At 44.3% G+C, this 24,266-nt stretch overlaps 1 protein-coding gene across 2 annotated transcripts; it reads right to left on the minus strand.

Annotated features, from left to right (window-relative positions):
• Positions 1-24: 24 nt before the first annotated feature.
• On the minus strand, positions 25-22,636 carry CCSAP (centriole, cilia and spindle associated protein). 2 transcript variants are annotated; one of them, XM_030936128.1, is made up of 4 exons: positions 22,524-22,636; positions 21,695-22,109; positions 5,686-5,954; positions 25-4,366 (listed from the first exon to the last, which is right to left on the minus strand). In XM_030936128.1, exons 2-4 carry the CDS (start codon positions 22,059-22,061, stop codon positions 4,190-4,192), a joined length of 813 nt encoding a protein of 270 aa, XP_030791988.1. In that variant the 5' UTR covers positions 22,062-22,109; positions 22,524-22,636; the 3' UTR covers positions 25-4,189. The 2 variants fall into 2 exon arrangements, with proteins under 2 accessions (XP_030791988.1, XP_030791989.1); XM_030936129.1 differs by lacking the exon at positions 22,524-22,636 and having other exon boundaries at positions 21,695-22,152.
• Between the last annotated feature and the right edge of the window lie 1,630 nt (positions 22,637-24,266).

A 24,266-nucleotide genomic window follows, 5' to 3' on the forward strand; every position in this document is an offset into this window, starting at 1 on the left:
GAATTACTTCTCACAAAAGAGTCTCAGCCTGTAATGTTAATTAACTTTATTCACATTTTTCCAAGTAAATACAATATTAACTATAAGCTAAAAACAATACATAGTTCTTAGAAAATACAACCCCGAATTACTGTGTGACCTGGGCTTTGTGATTATATGTGCCCAGCCTTTGTTCCTCCAGATTTTTAAAGTGAATGCAGTGCTCAAAACAAACTTACAATAGCACAGGGAAACCTTCCCTAAATAAAGTTTTGTTATTATAAGAGAAATCCAAAATGAGGCCTTTACTGTCTTCATTCAAGTGTCCAGAATTTCAAAATGGAAATAATATTAAAAGAGCAATCGACTTGTTTCCATCTCACACTAGTAGGCTTGAAGGAGGCAAATGTGGACCAAAAATCTAGACATAACTCCTTGCATAGGGTTTGGTATTAAGCACACACTTGCACTGAATAACTCCATATCCACCCTGTAGTACAAAAATTCATTTCAAATGCAAACATTGTGAAATGACCAGGTCATATTTTGAAGATCACTCTTTAAAATATCATTTAACTGATCACAAAATTATATAGTAAGGACCTTATATGGATCAGGTATTAAGTTTGATACCAAAGCAACTACAGCATCAAGCTACATAAATATTAGCACCATTTTTTTATCTAGTCCAGTGAAATGTAAAACTATGCATCAAACTGTTTTTTACCAAAGCAGTCAACAAGAAAAATTGTTTTAATTCTGATATATGCTTTGCTCCCCCTCCTCTTTGCTGGTAATACTTTTGAACACTTTAAAGAAAGTACAGTTGACCCTCTGTATCCGTGAGTTCTGCATCCATGGATTCAACCAAATACAAACTGAAAATATTTGAGGGAAAAAAGGATGGTTTCATTTGTGCTGAACATGTACAGGCTTTTTTTCCCTTGTCATTATTCCCTAAACAATACAGTATAACAACTATTTACATAGCATTTACATTGTATTAGGTATTTTAAGTAATCTAGAGATGATTTAAAGTATACAGGAGGATGTGTCTAGGTTATATGCAAATTCTACACCATTTTATAGAAGGGGCTTGAGTATCCGTGGAGTTTGGCATCCTAAGGGAGGCCTGGAACCAATGCCCCATGGATACTGAGAGGCGACCGTACCATAACATACAACAGACTTTGTAACATAAATTACAAAATCTGTGCCCAGTACAGCATTATCAACCTAAAAAAGGATAGTGGAAGACCCTACAGATTTTTCTTAACTTACAAATTGTGCAGAAGTCTCTTCTGGAAGTTATGGCTTCCAATAACAGCCATGTTGCATGCTCTCTTTCTTACAATTTAGTCAGCTGAGTTCAAGTGACCTAAGTATAATACCCTTCAAGTTGCTAGCAATTGTGTTCTTTGATGGAACACAATGACAAAGATACTACATATGAAATGGTATAAATATGTGCCTCCTACATAATATGCAAGATCACCTATAGCCTATTATACATCTATTCATTTTTTAAAATGAATCATGTGCTTAGAAATTTTAGGGGGGAGAACATATATATAACCAGAGGTGCCAAGTATTTTAACAGCTCCTAAATAAGGGCAGTTAAAAGACAAAGAATCGATTCCATTCATTTCTTACCCGCAGACTTAATGTCCAGCAGAGTGCTAGACAATATTGCTTCAATATTCTATTACTTTTATCTTATATTAAAATTGGTAACATAAAAACAAAAAGCATATTTATGACAAATTGTTTTAATTAAGAACTTAAAATCAAAAATTTGAAAAGAGTTTTATGTAGCATTTATTTTTAAATATCATTGGATTCTCGGTTTCAGGCTTTTTCAACATGAAAGGTAGTTTTTAAACTATCTCACTGTCTTGCAGGTTGTCCCAAGAATTAGGAACATGATTACAACCACATTCATTTCTAGAATAAAAAGAAAAAAGTAGGATCATCAAATTGTAACAACTATAAAATCTGCACAGGTTCAAAAGGTAATTGCCACTCTTTAAGAAAGAAAGAAAAGAAGCCCTAGCCAACTAAGGACTTGGACGTAAGATGAAGGCTTACAACTCATACTGATTTATTCACTATTCATGCACTTTAAAAGTACTTTAAAAAATCCCGTTCATTTGTCTTCCACTTAAAAAGAGGGAAAAATTTGCCCATAATTGCCTTCTATGTTTTATCTCTGTCTGGAGTTTTAAGTAGTAAGTATATTAAATACAATTTTGTTTTCTAAACAAGAGAAAGGTCTGGCTGTTCAAAGTCTAGAGAAAGTTGGGTTTCTAAGGCAGTCCGTCAGTGTGGGGTCTGAACCACTCTCTAAGGCCGTCTTTCCTAGATTGTCAGCTGCAACACAAGCCTGAGCTGGATGGCTGACACCGAACATGCAAGAAGCGACTTTAAAGGAACAGTTTTCACAATCAGCTAGCTACACCATCACAAATTGCCACATTAAGGTGATCTTTAGGTACCTGTGTCGTTTAAAGACTTTAATAATATTTAATACCAAAATTCACCAGTTACTAGCAAGGCTGTTTTGGACAACACGTAAAATTTCCTCTTTTGAAATATGCATCTCAATGATTAGGAAAGATCTCTAAGGAAACAAATTCACCTCAAAACTACGCAAATAGTTTAAAAGGTTTTTTAAGCTCACAATACTTCAGTATGTGTTTTCAAAGCTTAAATAGTTATGATCATGTGTGAAGATTTTATGGGGAATGAAAGCAATCTGTTCTAAAAATTGACTATGGTCTTCCAAAGACCCAGAGAAAAATACCAAGGTAATGCTCAGCCTCACGTCCACTCACACATCTTCGGTGCCAAGCTGGCACAGGCAAAGCACCTTTCTTATCTCTTATAAGAAACTTAGCACACGTCCTTCTAGCAGATTCTTGTCTCCACAGGATGGAGAAGACGTCATTCATTGGATGGAAACCAGTGTTTGTTAAAACCATTTTCTACCCCCAAAGCAAACACACTAAAGAGAAGGAGCACTATTTACATAAATTTCTGCCTACCCACACACCACCATTCTCTCCCATTGAAGTGTAGATAAGATCTACTGGCTAGGAATCAAAGAGTAATGTATTTCAACCTAAAGTCTGAATACTGTACATCGTACATCATCAAGACTTTGTTATTGTTAAGTGCTGTAAAGAAAAAGTAGAGAAAGTAGAGGTGGGCAGTCTCTCTAACAGGCATCTTAACACTGGTCCCCATCCCAGTGGAACAAGCAATGCCAGTGTACCAAATGCAATTCCGGATTGTAAGTTCGAAATGTCATTGCCAGCCATTACAGAAGAGGCAAAAGTCCACAGTGGGTGTATGCCAAAAGGTCAAGTGTGACAAAGGACTGAATCCACAGTATGTGTTCTAAAAAAAAAAACAAAAAAAAAAAACTTGCAATAAAAAAGTGAGTCTTTGACTACTCAAAAGAAACTTACTACTACTCTACACACATATTGTGTTGTGTGCACTTTGTCTATTGGAATGTATTTGAGCTATTAAACTATTAAATAATAACTGCCTAGATGATCACTGAAAAAGAGACCCTCGCCCAGCCCAGATAATTCTTAAATATCACAGTCTACACAAAGATGCTGCTGAACTGAAATACAAATAAGTTAAAATTTTTCAGGAACTAGCAAAGTTCTAGTTTCATTATACATGGAATCAACAGTAGTGCTGACACTCATTTTTCACTTGATACTCTTTCACAAACAAAACGGCACATAAGGAAAACGAGTCTTATGCTGTAGGATGGAATGATCTTATAGCTATGGAATCTGGAAAGTTATTTAGAACAAGATGAAAATAGGCTCTACCTAAACTTATGAAAAGAATACTGAAGTGTAAGCATCTGTCGCCATTTAAAGGCATTTGGTGTCAGTATCTTAAAAGATTAAGATGCTTTAAAACAAAACCCTTATAAGAATATCAAAGATTTAGGGAATTATCTTCATAAATAACCAAATTTCTATGGCTTCAACTGTCTGCCCTACTGCCGAGGTAGGTGACCAATATTCATCAAAATAAAACAATCTTTTACAAATTCCCTAAAAAAAACCTTGCATAATCAGTTGGTTTCTTAAACCTGTGTCCAGTTTCTTTTGATGGTTTTTGTGTTGTTTTTCCTTTCAGTCATTTACACTTTTTAAAAGAGGCTGTCCACGCAAGTGTTTCTTTAAGCTCTTGCCGAATAGCACCTCATGTATTCTGTCATCCACGGGTTCTCTGAGGAGGAAGCCTTCACCTTTCTGTTCTTCTCCACATCCACAGAGTGAGCACGCTGTCTTTGAGCAACTAGTTTCCTTTTCTCCACCTGTCTTCTGTTCTTGGCTCGTAATGCTGATTCATGAATCTAAAGAGAGTTCAAAATAAAAGGATAGGAACTTAACGGGCTATTATACTAATGTTCAACAAAGGTTGCAATGAAGCTGGCTACTGTCAGGTCACCTGCAGCAGGGCAGAGTCAAGCCCTGCCTCTCTATGTAGTTCTTCTTTACATAAATGGCTTTACATAGAAGAGCCATTCTCACTTCATGCTATTCTCACTTGATTCATATCAGGGATAATGAAACTAAGCAACAGCAAATTAAATGTTAGAAATGGTAAGCAACCAATTTGCATGTACTTCTAGAGTTGGCTCTGGAGAGCTGTCCGAACTGCTTAGCATTAAGCATAAGTATTTCATCGAAGACTTATAAACAGCTCATAAAAAGCAGGGAAAATAAAAGAACTTTAAATGTTTAACATCAGTATACCAAAGACATCTCAAGGGATTTTACCACCTAAGATGTCTTATACTACAGATAAATCCTGTTAAAATTAATCCCGTGGACTTGTCAGAGATCTTTTGTTAAACAGCAGCTTTGTTGTCTCAAATATCACTCCAAATAACACCATCTGCTGGGGTTCAGTGAAATTTTCATTATGCTATTTATCCAGAACTCAAGCAGTTTGCAGTTTCCCTTTCTGCTTCCTTAAACGCATCCTTTGCTTTAGGCTATCCTAACAGTATTAATGCTAACATACATGTTTTGTGACTACACCCATGAAGGTCCTCTCATTTGAAATGTTTCCGGGTCTTGACACAGGGAGACAAGCTAAGGCTAAGTAAGGGGAGGACTAAAGCTCCTGAGAGTAAAATGCATTTGTTACAGATGAACAGGGGACATGCAGCCATTTGAATTTAATCAGAAGAGCACAAGGGAGTCTATGGCAGATGCCAAGCAATCAATCAGACAAACCAAAGATAAAGGAGTCAAAGAAGTGCCAGGTTATCGAAGCTGAAGGAAACTAAAATGGCTCAAGAGACCAGTGGCAAATCCAGATGGGCCATTACCAGCCTTGGCTGTGCTGCTCCTCCTGACCTCCCGGCCCCGCAGGAACTTGCGAACCCCAACTCCATCTACATCTTTGCCTGGCTTGGTGTCACTAAACCCTTCTGGGTAACTCCCAGCCAAAACCCCTCGCTCTCCAGGCCACCAACATACAGAATCCTCCTTTGGTTAATCAGAAGTTCCGTTCGGGAGTTCCCCAACCCACCACGCTATCCCCTAAGATTTCCCATGGGCCCAAAGCACTGAGTGACCAAAGGACGTGATGCCAGATGACAGGCGCATGGCCCAGCTCGCCACTCTCAAAGGGAACACAGAACCACAAGGGCCCAGAGCGCACCTCGTGCACAGGAGCGGACGCGCAGACGTTGTGAGTCTTCTGGCTTCCTGTATCCGTCTGTTTTTCTCCCCAGCCATAAAGAGCAAATGGATGCTTGTTTTCTTTCATTTTACTCGATGATCTTTGGGGACTTTTGACCGCTTTCCTGTTTCCTCTAGCAAATAAGGCACTTGGTTGCTGTCGAGGCTCAGTACTGGTGGGTGATTTGTCAGTTTCTCTTGTTCTGGTTTGTTGTTCAGGTTTATCTTCTACATCTTTCCCTGGCAGTGCTTTTGAAGAGAGAGAAATGAGATGAAAATACTTTGAAATCAGATTTATATGTAATTACTTAAAATATTTAGGTTGAAAAATCATAATGCTTAATTAAGTCAGTAACATTTTCACTTATGGCTCAACTCATACGATCCACTTAAAGCAGAAACTCGGGAACAAGTTAGCATAATTTTCAAACCATTTATCTCATTTTAAAATCAACAACAAATATACCAAGATTGAACCAAGCCTATTCAAAAGCAACCACTGCCACTCCGATTCTGAGATTTAGCACCTGGAATGTTAAAAGCTAGACAGCACCACGCCCTAAGGGCTTTCTCCACAATCCCCCAAAATAAATCCAATCATCTCAATTTTGCTTTCCTTCAGGGAAAGATCTGGATTTGTGGTCATTCTCCAGCAGCTGCAGAAAGTAGATGTTTGAGTTACTCCACCCGAAAATGCTCCTTAATCCTTCCGTGCTCCACCTGAGAGCCGCCTCCTTCACTGGAAAGCCCCCCTCCACCCAACAAGCAGTGGTTTCCATCGTTACCGCCTACGTGCGCAGCCAGGCATTCCCCGTGGGGAGAGTTAAAAATGAGGGCCCCAGCCGGGCGTGGTGGCTCACACCTGTAATCCCAGTACTTTGGGAGGCCGAGGAGAGCAGATCACAAGGTCAGGAGATCGAGACCATCCTGGCCAACATGGTGAAACCCTGTCTCTACTAAAATACAAAAAAAAAAAAATTAGCCGGGCATAGTGGCGCATGCCTGTAGTCCCAGCTACTCGGGAGGCTGGGGCGGGGAATCGCTTGAACCTGGGAGGTGGAGGCTGCAGTGAGCCGAGATTGCGCCACTGCACTCCAGCTTGGCGACAGAGCGAGACTCTGTCTCAAAAAAAAAAAAAAAAAAAAAAAGTCCGGGCGCGGTGGTTCAAGCCTGTAATCCCAGCACTTTGGGAGGCCGAGGTGGGTGGATCACGAGGTTAGGAGATCAAGACCATCCTAGCTAACATGGTGTAACCCCGTCTCTACTAAAAATACAAAAAACTAGCCGGGCGTGGTGGCGGGCACCTGTAGTCCCAGTTACTCGGAGGCTGAGGCGGGAGAATGGCGTGAACCCGGGAGGCGGAGCTTGCAGTCAGCCGAGATCGCGCCACTGCACTCCAGCCTGGGCGACACAGCGAGGCTCCGTCTCAAAAAAAAAAAAAAAAAAAAAAAAAAAAAGACGGCCCCAGTTTTAAGGGAGTTTCCCCAACGCTTGCAGTGGAAATGACTCCATGAATCAGGCCCGGGTCTGTACCGCAGCCCTAAATTCTGGAGAACCCCCGGTGGTAAATGTGGCTGCCCCACCTAAGGGGAACCTCAGATAGCAAGGATGTACTCCAAAAAATACCTGTTCCCCTGAATTACCTTTTATGATTTTCCCATTTATTATTTTGTAAGGTTTTTTTTCTTTTGAGACAGAGTCTCACTCTGTCGTCCAGGCTGGAGTGCAGTGGCGCCATCTCGGCTCACTGCAAGCTCCGCCTCCCGGGTTCACGCCATTCTCCTGCCTCAACCTCCCGAGTAGATGGGACTACAGGTGCCCACCACCACGCCCAGCTGATTTTTTTTGTACTTTTAGTAGAGATGGGGTTTCACAGTGTTAGCCAGGATGGTCTCGATCCTCTGACCTCATGATCCACCCATCTCCGCCTTCCAAAGTGCTGGGATTACAGGCTTGAGCCACCGCGCCCGGCCAAGCCTTTCTTTTTTATGAAATCAATGCAATTCGGTATAAACCCTTTGTGAGCCTGTTTCCTTCCGCCTATAGCTCCGCTGAAGTAAGAGTTCCTGATGAGTCTAGGGCTCCGAGGTGCCCCAGTTGTTTAGGCCACAGGAGACGCTTTGTTTCAGGTGCTCCAGAGTTTTGCTGTTGGTTATGATACTATTTTTTTTTTTTTTTTTTTTGCTTCCTTTTTCAGAGACAGGGTCTTGCTCTGTCGCCCAGGCTGCTCACTGCAGCCTCAACGTCCTGGGGTCAAGTGATCCTCCCACCTCAGCCTCCTGGGTGTGTGCCACCAGGCCCGGGTAATTAAAACAATTTTTTTTTTTTTGTAGAGATGGGGTCTCACTGTGTTGATCAGGCTGGTCTTAAACTCCTGGCCTCAAACAATCCTCCTGCCTCAGCCTCCCAAAGCACTGGGATTACAGGCCTGAGCCACCGCACCCAGCCATCAGTGATGATTTATTTTATAGACTGCTATTACAATCTGTATAAGATCTAATACAATCTGTCCTCTGTAGGACAGAATTTTGCCATTACTTTTAGTTGTGACTCTTCTCTTGGCTATTTCTACTTCCCTTTAAAGTTGAAGGAAGCCCTGCATGGCCAGTGCATGCAAATTGGCACATACTTGTAAGAAACCTTTAGAGGTCATCTGCCATGTCTACCTTCAGGGATAACCCTGACTCTAGCAAACCATTGCATTTATTACTAAACATTTGAAGGAACAGACACTTCATGTCTGAATCTGGGTGTAATGTTCTGCACTGGTGTGCATCATCTCTCTAAACCCAGCACTGGAGTTGCTGGGGATGAGGCAGGACACCAGCCTTCCATTTCATCATGAGACGATATCCATTCACTGTTCAAACGTTTATCTGAGTGATGTGTCCATACACACTCTCCTCTCCTCTTCCCTGGTGTTTAAGAAGAAAAGGAAAGAAGAGATCATCAGGACCAAGATGAAAGGGAAAGAGAAGTGGGGAAGTGCAAGCAAGAACTGTACAGTGGCACAGTGATACTGAGAGACTCTGAGAGAAGAGCAGCCACCCAGGTCAACTTCAATGATTCACTTCTCCTCTCTTCCTCCTGTTCCAGGCGTGTCTAGCCCAGATCTCCCACAGAAGCCTGCCCATAGAAGGCAATAAGGATTTTGCTGAAAGGGCAATCTGGGGCTAGCCGGGCAGAAAACAGGAAAGAGAATTCCAGAAAGAGGCAGTGGCTTCTTCAATGGCATGGAGAGAAGAGAAAAGAGGGAATTATAAGTAGTTCAAAATGGCAAGTACGTAGAGTCGATGGATGAAGGCCTGGAGCAGATAGCGTGGGGAAAATAAAGGCTTTCCATGCCAAACTCTGGCATTTTTATTTTATTCTGGAGATGAAGAATCATCACAGGAGGACTTTAAGCTGCAAAATGACATGGTCCTATTTGTATTTTAGGAATGAGGCCCCTAGCTCCACACATGGAGGATGGGTGAGATCAGAAATAGGGGCAGAGAGGCCAGTTAGAAAAACACACTGATGAGACCAGCTGGGAGGTGGTGCCAGGATGCTTTTTTTCAACAAGGCCCCTCCAGCCAAGCACGGTGGCTCAAGCCTGTAATTCCAGCACTTTGGGAGGCCAACGCTGGTGGATCACCTGAGGTCTGGAGTTCGAGACCAGCCTGACCAACATGGTGAAGCCCCATCACTACTAAAAGTACAAAAATTAGCCGGGCGTGGTGGCACACACCTATGATCCCAGCTACTCGGGAGACTAGGAGGGGGACCTGGAGAAGCAAGAGGCAGGAGAATCGCTTGAACCCAGGAGGCAGAGGTTGCAGTGAGCCAAGATCGCACCATTGCACTTTAGCCTGGGCAACAAGAGCAAAACTCCATCTCAAAAAAAAAAAAAAAATAAGGCCCCTCCAAAGCAGACAGCCCAGCAACACTGCATCAGACTGACAGGTGGATAGACAGACACCATGAGGACACCAGGAAGGACCATGTGGTGCTGGGTTCTGTGGCTCCTGGAGGTGTTCTGAGTGGATGGTCATGCTGTCCTCTGGCATAAGCTCCCCAAAGGATCAGGAAAGGGCGCTTGTCACCTTGGAAGACACTCCTGGTCCCAGTGGCCAGACCTTCAACTGGAGCTCAGGAGAGACAATAGCATGAGATGAAAGCCACGGCTCTGGGTGTGGACCACGTCACCCAGAAGAAACGCAGAGCCAGAAGACAGGAGGCACAAACAGGCCCGGGGACGCCGTTATTTAATGTGCAGGCAAAGAAAGGAGAACCCGAGACGAGGGCAGAGGAAGGGTAGCAAGAGAGTAAAAAAATAATAACCAGGAAAGAGGCTGGGCAAAGAGTTTCAGAAAAAGAAAGCACAATTAACAGTCCAAAAATTACAGAGAGATTGGTACGATGAAGATGAAGAGACGTTGCCATGGCAGCTCGGTGGTCATTGGTGCCAGAGGGGAGGTGTGGGCAAGTCCAGGCTTTCCAACCAGACCCCAGCTGGCTGAGGACTGAACAGAGTGGAGCCTACCCATCCTGGTTCTGGGAGGCCACTGGACACACCCTCCCCACTAAGGATGACATGGAAAAGCTAAATGAAATTCAAAAGTGGCCCCAGGTTAACGATGTCTATGGGTACCCAGCACAAGAAACTAAAAAATCTTCTCAGGAAACCCTTAGGCCTCAAATTATTCCTCAAAATACCTTTTCCAACACAAAGACCAGTGTGTTGTAAAGATAACCAGGCACACAGGAGGGTAGGCAACAAGGGGGACCTGGAGAAGCAAGAGGCCTGAAATCCAAGGAGTCTTATTCAGACTACAAAATAGCTGTGCTTATAGAAAAAGACACAAGAATTATCTGCAACAGGAGGAGAGAAAAGATGGAAAATACAGAAGAGAAAAGGGAAAACTCATCACCGTAACATTAATATTTATAAAACTCTTTTGTAAAGCTCTTGAAATAGTGGCTGGCACAGGAGAAGTGTATATAAGTGTGGTATTATTATATCCGTGTGTGTGTCTCTATGTGATTCGTTTTTGTCCATAGTTCGTGGCTCCTAACTCCCATAGCCCTTGTTCCAGCCTTTTGTTATAATGTTGGGTGTGTTAAACCTCAGGGGCAGGCCCCCAGAAACCAAATCTCTCCTGCTCTCCTTTGCCCTGCCCCTAGGCAGGACTCTAATCTTTCAACCTTCCAATTGTAGCTGAGCTCGGGAGGTTCCTGGAGGCTGGCGAGAGAGTATGGAAGCTTCTCACCCCTTTCCCCATATCTCACCCCATTCATCTCTTCATCTGTGTCCTTTCTAATATCTTATTATTATATTATTATTATTATTATTATTATTATAAGAGACAGAATCTTGCTCTGTTGCCCAGGCTGGAATGCAATGTTGCAATCTCAGTTCACGGCAACCTCCGCCTCCCAAATAGCTGGGATTACAGGTGTGTGCTGGGCTCAAGCAATTCTCTCGCCTCAGCCTCCCAAACAGCTGAGATTACAGGTGTGTGCCACAATGTCCAGCTAATTTTTGTATTTTTAGTAGAGACGGGGTTTCATCATGTTCACCAGGCTGGTCTCGAACTCCTGACTTCAAGTGATCCACCTGCCTCAGCCTCCCAAAGTGCTGGGATTACAGGCGTGAGCCACCGTGCCTGGCCTCTAATATCCCTTATAATAAACCAGCAAACATTGTTTCCCTGAGTTCTGTGAGCCACTCCAGCAAATTAAACCTAAACGGGGATCATGGGAACCCCAGTTTGAAGATGGTCGGTCAGAAGTTCCCAAAGCCTGGACTTTCGACTGGTGGGAAGGAGGGGGCAGTCTGTCAGACTGAGCCTTCAACCTGTGGGACCTGACGCTATCTCCAGGCAGACAGTGTTGGAACTGATTGCTTGCTTGCTGGTGGGGAAACAGTCCCACATATTTTGGGGTCACAGAAGTCTGTGTTGATGGTGGTTGTGTGACAACAGAGAAAAGAGTTTGAGAGTTTTTTCCAAACAGTAAGTATACCTTTCTAAAATCCTTTTTGAAAAAATAGTTTAAAATAAAGACTTCTTCAAACAAAAACAGCATTATCCACCAGTTATGGTAGAAGATTATAATGCCCCTCTCAGTAATTGGCAGATCATTCAAATAAAAATAAATTCAGTCTCAATTTAGAACTGGGCGGTCCAATACAATAGCCATGAACCAGATGTGGTTAGTAAATATAAATTGTAATTAATTAATTAAAAGTAAATAAAATTAAAGATTCAGTTCCTCAGTTACACTAGTTATCGTTCAAGTGCTCAATACCCACATGTGGCTAGTGGCTACCCTGGTAGACAGCACAAATGAAGAACACCCGCATCATCACAGAGAGGGCTATACTGAACATCTGATTTTCCAAATGTATTTAAACAGAATTAATAAACTTGACCTAATGGATATATATAGAACACTGAACCCAACAACTGCAGAATATAAATGTTTATCAATCATATATGGAACATTTATAAGAATCTGCATATCCAAGGCCATAAAGAAATCTTAAGATATTTACAAAATTGAAATGATGTAGAATGTGTTCTCTAACCACAATGTAATTAAACTAGATACAACCAAAAAAACTTCAAAAAATCCCTCCCAGTTTTGAAATTTAAAAACATTTCTAAATAATCTATAGGTCAAAGTGAAAACAGGGTTGCACAAAAATGTGAAGGTACTTAATGCCACCGAGCTGTACACTTTATTTATTTATTTATTTAGAAAGGGAGTCTCACTCTGTCGCCCAGGCTGGAGTGCGGAGGCGCGATCTCAGCTCACTGCAACCTCTACTTCCTGGGTTCAAGCAAGTCTCCTGCCTCAGACTCCCCAGTAGCTGGGACTACAGGCGCCCGCCACCACACCTGGCTAATTTTTTGTATTTTTTAGTGGAGACGGGGTTTTACCATGTTGGCCAGGCTGGTCTCGAACTCCTGACCTCAAGTGATCCACCCACCTTGGCTTCCCAAAGCCTCCCAAAGTGCTGGGATTACACACGTGAGCCACTGCGCCCGGCCAAACTGTACACTTTAAATCAGTTAAAGAAGGCCAGGCACAGTGGCTCATGCCTGTAATCCCAGCATTTGGAAGGCTGAGGCAGGAGGATCACTTGAGCCCAGGAGTTTAACACCAGCCTGGCCAGCATAGAAAAATCCTGTCTCTACCAAAAAAAAAAAAAAAAAATTTTTTTTTTTCATACAGGTTCTCACTCTGTTGCCCAGGCTGGAGTGCAGTAGCATGATCTTGGCTCACTGCAACCTCTTCCTCCCAGAGTTAAGCAATCCTCCTACTTCAGCCTCCCAACTAGCTGGGACTACAGGTGCACACCATCACACCTGACTAATTTTGTATTTTTTGGAAGAGACAGGGTTCCATCACATATCCCAGGCTGGTCTTGAACTCCTGGGCTCAAGTGATCTGCCCACCTCAGCCTCCTAAAGTGTTGGGATTATAGGCATAAACCACTATGCCCAGTGCCAGCTCCACACCCCCCCATTTTTTTTTTTTCTTAATTAGCCATGTATGGTGGCATGTAGCTGCAGTAGAAGCTACTTGGGAGGCTGAGATGGGAGGATTCTTGAGCCCAGGAGGTTGAGGCTGCAGTGAGTGATGACTGTGCCACTGCACTTGAGCCTGGATGACAGGGCAAGACCCTGTCTCAAAAATAAATAATGCCAGGCACATGGCTCACGCCTGTGATCCCAGCACTTTAGGAGGCTGAGGTGGGTACATCGCCTCAACTCAGGAGTTCAAGACCAGCCTGGACAACATGGGAAAACCCTGTCTCTACTAAAAATACAAAAAATTAGCCAGGTGTGATGGCACATGCCAGTGGGCCCAGCTACTCAGGAGGCTGAGGTGGGAGGATCACTTGAATCTGGGAGGCAGAGGTTGCAGTGAGCCAAGATCGTGCCACTGCACCCCAGCCTGGGTGACAGAGTAAGATTCCATCTCCAATAATAATAATTAACAAATAAATAATGAAATGGTTAAAATCATAATATGTATTATGTGTATTTCAGCACCATTTTTCAAAATTTCACGTAGTGGTAATAGAGGACATTCCTTTCTTAATTCTGATATTATTGGGAATGTTTCTAGTTTCCTCATTGAGCATAACGTTTGCATTAGGTGTTTTTGTTTGTCTGTTTGTTTGTTTGTTTGTTTTGAGACAGTCTCACTCTGTCACCCAGGCTGCAGTGCAATGGTGTGATCTCAGCTCACTGCGACCTCCACCTCCTAGCTTCAGGTGATTCTTGTGCCTCAGTCACCCAAACAGCTGGGATTACAGGCACGCGCCACCACACCCACCTAATTTTTGTATTTTTAGTAGAGATGGGCTTTTGCCATGTTGACCAGGCTGGAATATATGTTTCCTTTAAAAAATAAATGTTTCTTTATGTGAATACTATATATAAATGTTAAATTTTATGAATTTTTGTGACTATTTTTAAAAATCATAATGAAAATTTGAAAATGAGTTAGAATAAAAATGTTATATGGCAAAACATATGTGATGTAGCTAAAACAGTTATCAGAGGGAAATTTATAACCTGACATGAACATATCAAAAAAGAAAGGGGGCAAAAAAATCAATGATAAGCATCCATGTCAAAAAGTTAGAAAAATTAAACTAAGGAAAAAAGAATAATAAATGAATGAAAATATACAATAAAGAGAATCCACAAATCCTTAGTGTGGGGAAAAACTAAACAAATTCACAAACCTCTGGCAAGTCTGATCAAGAAACAGAGAAAAAAGTAAAAATAAAAATCAGTTAAACAAATAGAGCAAATTGGAGGGTTCAGGTTAAATCTGCACTGAAAACCTGTGCCTTAGAGTTCCTTAAAGCTTAGAGTCTCTTCCTCTCCAAATCCTACTAAAGTGAAGGAAAAAAGGTATAAAGCCACAAGGACAGACAGCAAGGGAGGTGATGACATCAGGCAAAAGGCATCAATAAAATTTGGAGGAAAAGAAAAGCAGGTGAAGAGGTAAAAATGGCCTCACAGAACTGAGTAGGATGAATCCTAACTGCCAGAGGGGAAAGGCCTCCAGGACAGAAGCTGAGCCCTAGAAAGAATCACATGAGCCAGGTGTGGTGGCTCACATCTATCATCCCAGCACTTTGGGAGGCCAAGGCCGGAGGACTGCTTGAGCTCAGGAGTTTAAGACCAGCTAGGCAACATAGCAAGGCCTCATCTCTACTAAAAATTAAAAATAAAAAAATAGCCAGGTATAGTGACGCACACCTGTGGTCCCAGCTACTCAGGAGGCTGAGGCTGGAGGATTACTTGAACCCAGGAGGTCAGTGCTGCAGTGAGCTTAGATCATGCCATTGCACTCCAGCCTAGGCAACAGACTGAGACCCTGTCTCAAAAGAAAAAAAAAAAAAAATGAAACAGTTGTACAAGGTGCCAGCTTCCTCAGAAAGCTAGTGAAGTGGATTCTCTTTTCCAAAAGTTCAGTATCAATCAGCACCGCAGCCCTCGTGCTCTTCTCACTATAATATGGATGTGCTCTGTTGAGAGTTGGGATCCATGGGTCCTCCCCTTGAACCTGGGCAGACTTTTATAATAGGGTGGTGTGAAAATAATTGCACCAAGTAATAACTTCCCCAGCGAGGGTAGAATGGGGTGAGAAAGGGCCTGCAAAGCTCCTGAGGATAAAAGAGAACAAGCAACGCAGCATCCACCTGGGTCTGTCTCCGGATGCTGTCCTTATAGGCCAGCCAGTGTGTTCTGACGAAGGCCAGGCACAGGAAGAGGTCATGCATGTGAGGGTCCCAGCAACAGCCCAGCCGGGTCCCTCCAGCCTGGAGTCTTCCAGTACAGGCTGCAGACAAGGTATCTCACTGCCCAGGGCCAACTTCCAGCCCAGGAAACCAGAGCAGCAGCAAAGGACAGCAGGCCGGGGGCCTCCGTATCCGGGGGTTCTGCATCTGCAGACTCACTCAACCATGAATTGAAAATATTTGAGAAAAATAAACAAAAAATAATACAACAATAAAAAGTAATACAAATTAAAAATACAGTAGAAAAACTACATAGTATTTAATTGTATTAGGTATTCTAAGTTATCTAGAGATGATTTAAAGTATTCGGGGGATGTGCACAGGTTATATGCAAATACTACACCATTTTATATAGGAACTCGAATATCCACGGATTTTGGTATCTGTGGGGGTATTTTGGATGCAATCTCTCACAGATACCTAGGAACAACTGTTTTTACTAATTTTAAGCTACTAATTTTCAAGGTAATTTTGTTACACAGCAATTGACACTTCTATATTCTTTCCCCTAACTCATGTGCCAGGTAGTCGCTCCTCTCCTACCCAGAAGGCCTGTGGATTTCAGTCTCAAGTGGCAGAAGCAGGGGAGGCTTGGACTTCAGATGACCCTAGGGACAGCAGAAGCCAAGGGAAACAGCTTCCTGAAAATAGAATTAGGTGAAAGGCCTCATGGTAAAGGAAACCCCTCCTCGGCACCTTCCTCTGCCTCTGTTCCCAGGATGCTGGTGCCAGGCTTATTCCCCATGAGACAGGAGACTGCAGATGCACTGTCTGGGCAGCTCACTCAAGAGACGCTGGCAGGTATACATGTTTGGAGTCCCCAGAGGAACAGCTGGGTCCTCATGCAATTACAGAAAACAGGCATCCCCCATGCACAGAGCTCCACAAGAGTTCTTTCAGGCCCTACTCTTAAATATGAGCAGATAGGCTAAGAGCAAACATCTGAGCACATCCTCTATTAGTAAGGAAGAGACCAAAATTATGCAGAAAAAGGCAAGGCAGGGAATGGAAGACAGCTTTCAAAAGATATTTCTGGCCTTTTCTTTTATTTATTTATTTTTTCTTCTTTGTAAGTTAAAAGAAATCTGAAAACAGAATGCTATTTTTTTTTTTAATGTAAAGAACATTAGGGACCAAAAATAGATGATCTCTTGGGAATTTAAAGCTAAGGTGAGAATTAAAAATTTCAATAGAAATGTTGGGAGATAAAATTGAAGGGTTCTCCCAGAAAATAGAACCAAAAATTCCAAATTCCAATGTAGAAACATTTTTAAGTAAAAATGTTAGAAGACTGATCCAGGAGGTACACCATCCAACTAAGGATAATTATAGAAAGAGAAAATAAAGCATATGGAGCACAGAAAATTATTTTTAAACAAGAAAATAGGAAATATCACTGAACTGAAAGAAGCTTCCAGAATGAAAAGGGCCAGCCAAATGAATGAAAAAAAGACACACACAGGCACATCACAAAATTTCAGAACATCTCCTAAAAAGATAAAAAGATAAAATAAAAAGGACAAAAAGAATCTCCTAAAAGTTTCCAACAAAACAACAAAAACAAACGTAGTGGGGTCACACACACAAAGCAGGCGTCAGAATGGCATGGTACTTCTCAACACTATGACCAGAAGCTAGGATTCAGTGTTATCATAACGCCTCAAATGCTGAGGTTTCCAATCTAGATTTATCTACCTTGCCAAAATGTCAATCCTGGATTTAATAAAGGCATTTTCAGATATGCATGGTTACAAAATTTCTAATTCCCACGCAATATTTTACAGGAGGATCTACAGAGGATGTGTTCCATCAAAAGGAAGGAATAGGCCAAGCAAAAGGAAGACTTGAGATGTGCAAGACAGGGGATCACACAAAGGAGGGAAATGGTAAAGAAAGCCCAGTTCAGCAGCTGTGCCAGGGCTGGACAGTATAAAATCTAGACTGGAACAAGAAGATCAAGGGCTCAAAAAAAAAAAAAAGTCTCCAAGGGAAAAAGGTAAAATCAGATGAATAGAACACCTAATATATCTGACATATGGCAAGTTTCACAGCACTATCAGACAATTTCAGGCATCAGTGATAGCTACAACAAATAAGAAATAAGAAACAGTGATAGGCAGTGATAGGTAGCTTATTTTTAAATAATCCTATTACTGGAGTAGGAGCAAAAAACAAAACCGAAATGAGCAATAAAAAAGTGAAACTATTAATTTCAGGAAAACCATAAATTTTAACAAAAACAAAATGTAATCAGAATATATTACATGGCTCACCTGCAAATATTTACACAGTTATAATTCAAACACAGAATAGAGATTAAACAAAGCAATCATATAGTTAATATTGTGGGGATCTGGTGAAGACAAGATGGGTGCTGGTATGTGTCTGGGGGTAGAATAGGGAAGGCAGAGCTAAGATCCTGAGCTAAATCTTCATCTCCCGTAATGGGAAGTCAGTAAATAATGTTCATAATGGGAAGTCAGTAAATAATGTTCACAATCAAAAAAGCCAACAGATGAGTTTAAATGAAAAGAGGGTGGCCAATGCTGAAAGGAAAGTGAAATTGAGTTGAAAGCAGCAAGGGACATATGTGGGAAATGGGGCAAGATCATATTTTTTTCATTTTAAGTGAAATTTTTAAAATTACTGCATATGTAAACTTTGCTAAAAATAAAATCTAACCTAAAAAGAAAACGTGACTATGAAGTAAGGAATGGGAGACAGTCTAGACCACTCTTCACAGCATATTGGCTATGGGAGGAAAATAATCTCTCACATACACACACACACACACACACACACACACACACACACACATATACACACACAGAATTTCCTAACAGCTTTTTAGTATCCATTCCTTAAATAGGAATAAAAAACCAAGGATCATTAGACATTTCAAAAAAGCGCCTAACATGAAATAGAGAATTGCCAGCAAAAAGAAACAAAGAGGCAGGGGTGAAAGCCTGCTGCAGAAACACAGGAAGAGAAGAAAACAAACAAAAACTTCTAATATATATCCTCAGTAAGATAAAACCCTATATGCATGAATCAGGAACCAGACACTGTGTTTTAAAAAGAAATAAAAAAGGGAAGGAAAGGAGTGAGGGAAGGAAAGGAATAAATGGCAGCCCGGAAAACAATTCAAGAGCTCTTAAATTTAAAAGAAAAATAGGATCTGAAAGACCCTGAAAGCTTCCTGAGGGGGCCACGTTACCTATGAAAGATCAAGATCAAGAATCATAGCGATGCAGGCTGTAACAGCAGCAGTCACAACACATAAGGAGGAGTGCCTCCAGACAACCTTTCCAACCTACGATTCCATGCCCAGCCACACTCACCAAACTGTAAGGGTAGAATAAAGCTACCTCTTGGCATTCAACACAACACATAAGGAGGAATGCCTCCAGACAACCTTTCCAACCTACGATTCCATGCCCAGCCACACTCACCAAACTGTAAGGGTAGAATAAAGCTACCTCTTGGCATTCAAAGAAAACTAACCTCTGAACCATCCTTTCTCGGGAATCTACTAGAAGATGTGCTCCACCAAGAAGGGGTAAACCAAGAAAGAAAATGACATGAGAGCCACACGACAGAGACTCAAACCCAAGAGAGAAGCCAAGAAAGGTCCTAGGAGGGTGGCCAAGGGCCCTCCCAAGATGCCAACCAGGCAGCAGGCCACAGGAGCAGCAGCCAGCCCGGATAGAAGTAGGTCAGGGGCCCTGGGAGGAGTGACTTTAGATGACAAGAGTGATAGAGAACCTGATGTGTTGGTTATATTGTGAAAGAAAAAAGGGAATCATGGGAAACAGTATGGGTCAGCTTTGAGTAACTTTTTCCATGGGCACAATATGGTAGATACTGATTATGAATCCAACAAACTCTATGACGACTATACTGAGCAGGTGTGGAGATGGGTCGTGTCTGTGTGGGTGAGGAGAGCAGTAAAAAAGAACTAAAGTCAATAGATAATGTTAAAAACTGAAAAAAAAAAAAAAAGCAATCAAATATCAATAAAAGCCACATTACTTGGAGGTACAGAAATAAATAGCAAAGGAAAAACCAGGGTGTTATGTGTGGCAGGAGGCTGATATGCTTTTGTAGTAAGTCAGATGGAACTACGTGATTCTATATGCATCTGTGGCTTCAGGGAAAGTAAGAACTTTTATATTTCATAGAAACTCAAAAGAGTGCTCATTGCACTAGTATTTAAAACCATCCACTTAAAAACCAGGATATTTAATCTTGTGCAAGCAACACAGGAGTCAAGAGGGCCTCTTACAGGTGGGAGCAAAACAAAAGATACTGCGATTGTGAGTCCTGAAAGCAGAAAACATCCTTTCTTCTTCCTGATGCCTAAACCAGAAATGTTAGCAGGGAAGAAATAACTGAGAGGACGCTCTCTCTAAGGAAAACAAAAGAATCATGAACTCAGAGCTTACCCGAGCTGGTAAACACAGGCACCATCCATAGCACAATGCTGCCTAAAAATTGTATTTACATTGCATATAAATATTTGACAGCTCCATCACAAACAATAAAAGATGGGGGAGAGAAAAGCCATTTAGCCTGATAAAGTACATCTCAATTTAGCTAGCAGATCAGCATCCACAGGAATAATCTGGAAGGCATGTTCCCTACCCCCTCCACCTTCTGTTATTTGCATTTCTAGCAGTGATCACTGAAGCATCAGGATTTGTGGGAATTCACAAGTAACATGATGATGGCAGGAGGCAGCCCTGCCTCCGATGATGTGCTCAAAATAGCTGAAGATGGTAAAACCAAGAGCAAAGCAACTCGGCTCACAGCCGAAATTTCATCTCCTCCTCAGCCTCTCACAGAGAAGCCAGGAAGAGTCTGATTGGCTTGCAATCGGGTAAACAAAAATAAACACATAAGTGAATAAAGTCAATGATCCTGAGCTTTCGTTTCTTCATCTATAAAACTGAGATTAGGGCCGAGCATGGTAACTCACTCCTGTAATCTCAACACTTCGGGAGGCCGAGGCGGGCGCATCACTAGGTCAGGAGTTTGAGATCAGCCTGACCAACATGGTGAAACCCCGTCTCCACCAAAAACCCAAAAATTAGCCGAGCGTCGTGGTGCATGCGTGTAATCCCAGCTACTCCGGAGGCTGAGGCAGGAGAATCGCTTGAACCCGGGAGGCAGAGGTTGCAGTGAGCTGAGATCGCGCCACTGCACTCCAGCCTGGGCTACAGAGCGAGACTCCGTCTCAAATGAAAACACACACACACACACACAGATTAAAACAGGGTCTCTTTTGGGACCGGTTTGAACATTAAATGACAACATACATACTCCTAGATCAGTGATTGAATGTCTAACAGGCTCCCAATACATTTTCCATGTTTTCCTCACTCAAGCCTTTTTAAAATCCAGTGATCTGGTGGTGCCTGGCCAACGTAAGAGGAGCAGGAAGGAACCATTGGTTACTCCAGGCTGTACTGAGGCGTTCAACTGGTCCTCGGCACCAGCCTCACATGCTGACAGTCCCCAGTCTACAACTCTCTGGGCAGGAAAGAAGGTGAAGAGCCATGGCTGAAAATACGCGCAGCGCCACCGGCGCTTTCGGATCTAGAGGGGCGAGGGAGGATGGGGTGGGACGGAAGGGGAGAGGACCTAGCACTTACAAAGATGCTCTCACAGCCAAGTTATACAACACTCCATGTAAACAAATGCAAAATATTCTTTAGGGACAGCGCAGCGAGGTGGGGGAGTTAATACGAAAAACAACGGCCCCATTCATCAGACAGAAAGCTTAGCCCTGTGGTTCTTAACCTTTTGGGTCACCTTTCAGAATGCGATGAAAGCTGGGGCTCCTCTGATCAAAAATGGGCGCTTAGAAATAAGCAGATGGGACTCAGTGGTTCGCCAAGCCGCAGAGGCCCACAAGGAAAGACCCCGGACTCAGCCAGCGGCGCTTGAATTGAGTTCACCGCTGGCTCGATCGAAAGCCACCTAATTAAGCAAATAAAGGGTAGCAAAGGCTGCCACCTTCCTTATTTTGTCAGGAGAGACGGATTCTGTCAACCGGAAAAAAAAAAAAAGGAAGAGCCCACTCTAAGCGGCGCAAGAAATAGAGATCAGCTGCTCAGACCTTCGAGCAAACGGTCCCTGCGCGCAAGCCCCTCGCGTTCCCCTCCAGGCCCAGTACCTGGCAGAGCCGCGTCCTCCGCGTCCTCGGCCTCCGCGTCCCCGGCCTCCGCGCCCTGCTCCTCCGGGGCCCCGCGCGCCCGCCGTTCCCCTTCCTCCTGGGCAGCCGGCTCTACCGGCGGCGGGGGCGAGGGCGGGGCGCACCGGGATGCTGGGCCCCCGGCGCCCGACGACTCTGACGATGCCGAGTCCTCCGAGGAGCCGGCCGGGCCCCAGTCGTCCCAGAGCCAGGGCGCGTGCGCCTGCTCCAGCAGCCGGCGGCCCAGGCGGTAGTGCAGCAGCTCGCGGTAGCACGGCCCGTACTCGTCCCAGCGCGGCTCCTGGTAGCGCTTCATGTACTCGCTCTTTACCCCGCTCCCCGGGGACATGGTGCCGTCCGCCGTCTCAAGCGCCAGCCGCTCCGCGCTGCCCGCAGCCTACGGGACCCGGTACACGACACAGAGGCCGCCCCGCCCCTCCGCCGGCCCTGCCCGCCGCGACGTTTAAACCCGGAGCCCCGCCCGGACGGGAGCAGGGGGCGGGTCCCGGCGGGGGCGGGGCGGGGGCGGGTCCCGGCGGGGGCGGGGCGGGGGCGGCCTCACTCGGCTGCCCGGACCAAGAGCAGAGGCGGGGACCGGGGCTGCTGGGGTCGAGGGGCGCGACGCCGAGGAGGGCTGCCTAGAAGGCGGAAGGCAGGGAGGCTGCGGGCTGGGGCGAGGGGAACGCGGGAGACGGGTGCTGAGCGGGAGGAGGAGCGAGGCAGGGGAGCGGCGGGGCCCGTGATCGGGTGGTCCTGGGGTCTCCCAAGACGCCCCCTGAGCTAGGCGTGCGGTCCCGCGGGGCTGCCTTACCTCCTTCCCGCCACGCCAGGCCGATAGTCTGCGCCCAGGCCCGAGGTGCGCGTGGCGCAGCAGCTAAAGCGCGCCTCGCTCTCCCGCGCGCTTTCCTCCTGAACAAGATGTCGCCGCGGCTGCCCGCGCTCCAGCAGCAGGCGGGAGGCGGTGGCGCCGCCTCAGTCCCGGAGCCTCCCCGCGCGCTCCTGGCCCCCAGGCCTCTGCCTGCTGCGTGGGGGCGGCTGCTTCCGTGCAGAGCGCTAGGCGCGGGGGTGCGGGCGGGCCTGCCAGTCCCAGGGGCCCAGGCCCAGGTCCCTGGCCCACTTATTCGAGGTGCCCGTGCACCCTGGTCCCAGCACGCGTCACTCTGCAGGAGTCGTCAGTTAGGGGCAAGAGATGCTCCCTTCAGAAATGTAGCCCCCCAGGCTGCGACTGGGGGCGACACTCTCTGTCCCCATTCGAAGCCTGCCCGTTCTTCCTCTCTGTGTTCACAACCCCTGTTACTCTGGCTCCCTTTTATGTCTACACCCCCCAAATTATTTTAGATTTTGATCAAAACCATTTCACTTGCTCAGAGACCTGTTTGCACATAAAACCTTGACAGATTCAGTTACGTTGTGCAGAAGTATACAACGTTGCCCCACTTGTTACAGTTTCAAAAGTGGCCCCGCACTATTTTCCCTTTTGCACTTAAAACCTTCACAGATCCAGTTACGTTGTGCAGAAGTGTACAACGTTGCCCCATTTGTTACAGTTTCCAAAGTGGTCCTGCACTATTTTCCGTTTCTTAAAAAAGAGCCTTGATACAGTAGCCGAAAAAGATTTGAAAGGAAAAAACTTTTGGAAAATCAAAATATATGTAGCAGTTAAAAAGCAGGCCCAGGCCATGAGTAGCGCTCATGGCTTCCACGTCAGGATTCCCACGAATTCACCTACTTTCTACATGTCCGCATCCTGCCTCCCACCACCGCCTGCCACCTCATCATAGCTAAATGATTCAGAGGCGGGTACTCGCCCAAATGGAGAGGCTCAGACTGCTCTGAAAACTTGAAGTTACTAGTCCAATCATTAGCATGGGATTGTGTTAATGGCAGTCTCTTCTGGACGGAAACTCCATGATACCCTGCTGCTAATGAGTCCGCGGACGCCGTGATTTCTCCCCTTCCCAACTTTATTTTCTGTTCCTTGACTTACATTAGGGACATTCTAATGCACTTTCCTTTTGTTTAAGCTGGATGGGTTTGGTTTCTGATGTTTGCAACCAAAGTAGCCTTAATAAACATTGAATAAGGTGGGGAAATGGTTATATGTAGTTCTATGGGACAGGCAGGACACCATCGGTTTCAGCTTTTGCTACATAATTCACTCCAAAACTTAGTGGTTTAAAACAGCTAAGATTTATTATTTCTTATGATTCTGAGGGTTAGCTGGGCAGTTCCTCCACAGTTGGATTCTGATGGAGAGACAGCAGGGTTCAAGATGACCTCCTGATATAGTTGGGATAATTCTCTCCTCCAAATTTGAAGTTGAAATTGGTCCCCAGTGTTGAAAATGGGGCCTAGTGGGAAGTGTGTGGGTCATGGGAGCAGATCCCTCATGCATGGCTTGGTGCCTTTCTTCAGTAATGAGTGAGTTCTCACTCTTTAAGTTTGCATGAGAGTTGGTTGTTCAAAAAGATCCTGGCATGTCCTCCTCTCTCTCTCGCTCCCTTTCTCTCTCCGTGTGACATGACAGCTCCCCTTCCCTTTCCACCATGATTGG

This window comes from Rhinopithecus roxellana, chromosome 8 (genome assembly GCF_007565055.1).
Source record: "Rhinopithecus roxellana isolate Shanxi Qingling chromosome 8, ASM756505v1, whole genome shotgun sequence".
Classification (NCBI taxonomy): Eukaryota; Metazoa; Chordata; class Mammalia; order Primates; family Cercopithecidae; genus Rhinopithecus; species Rhinopithecus roxellana.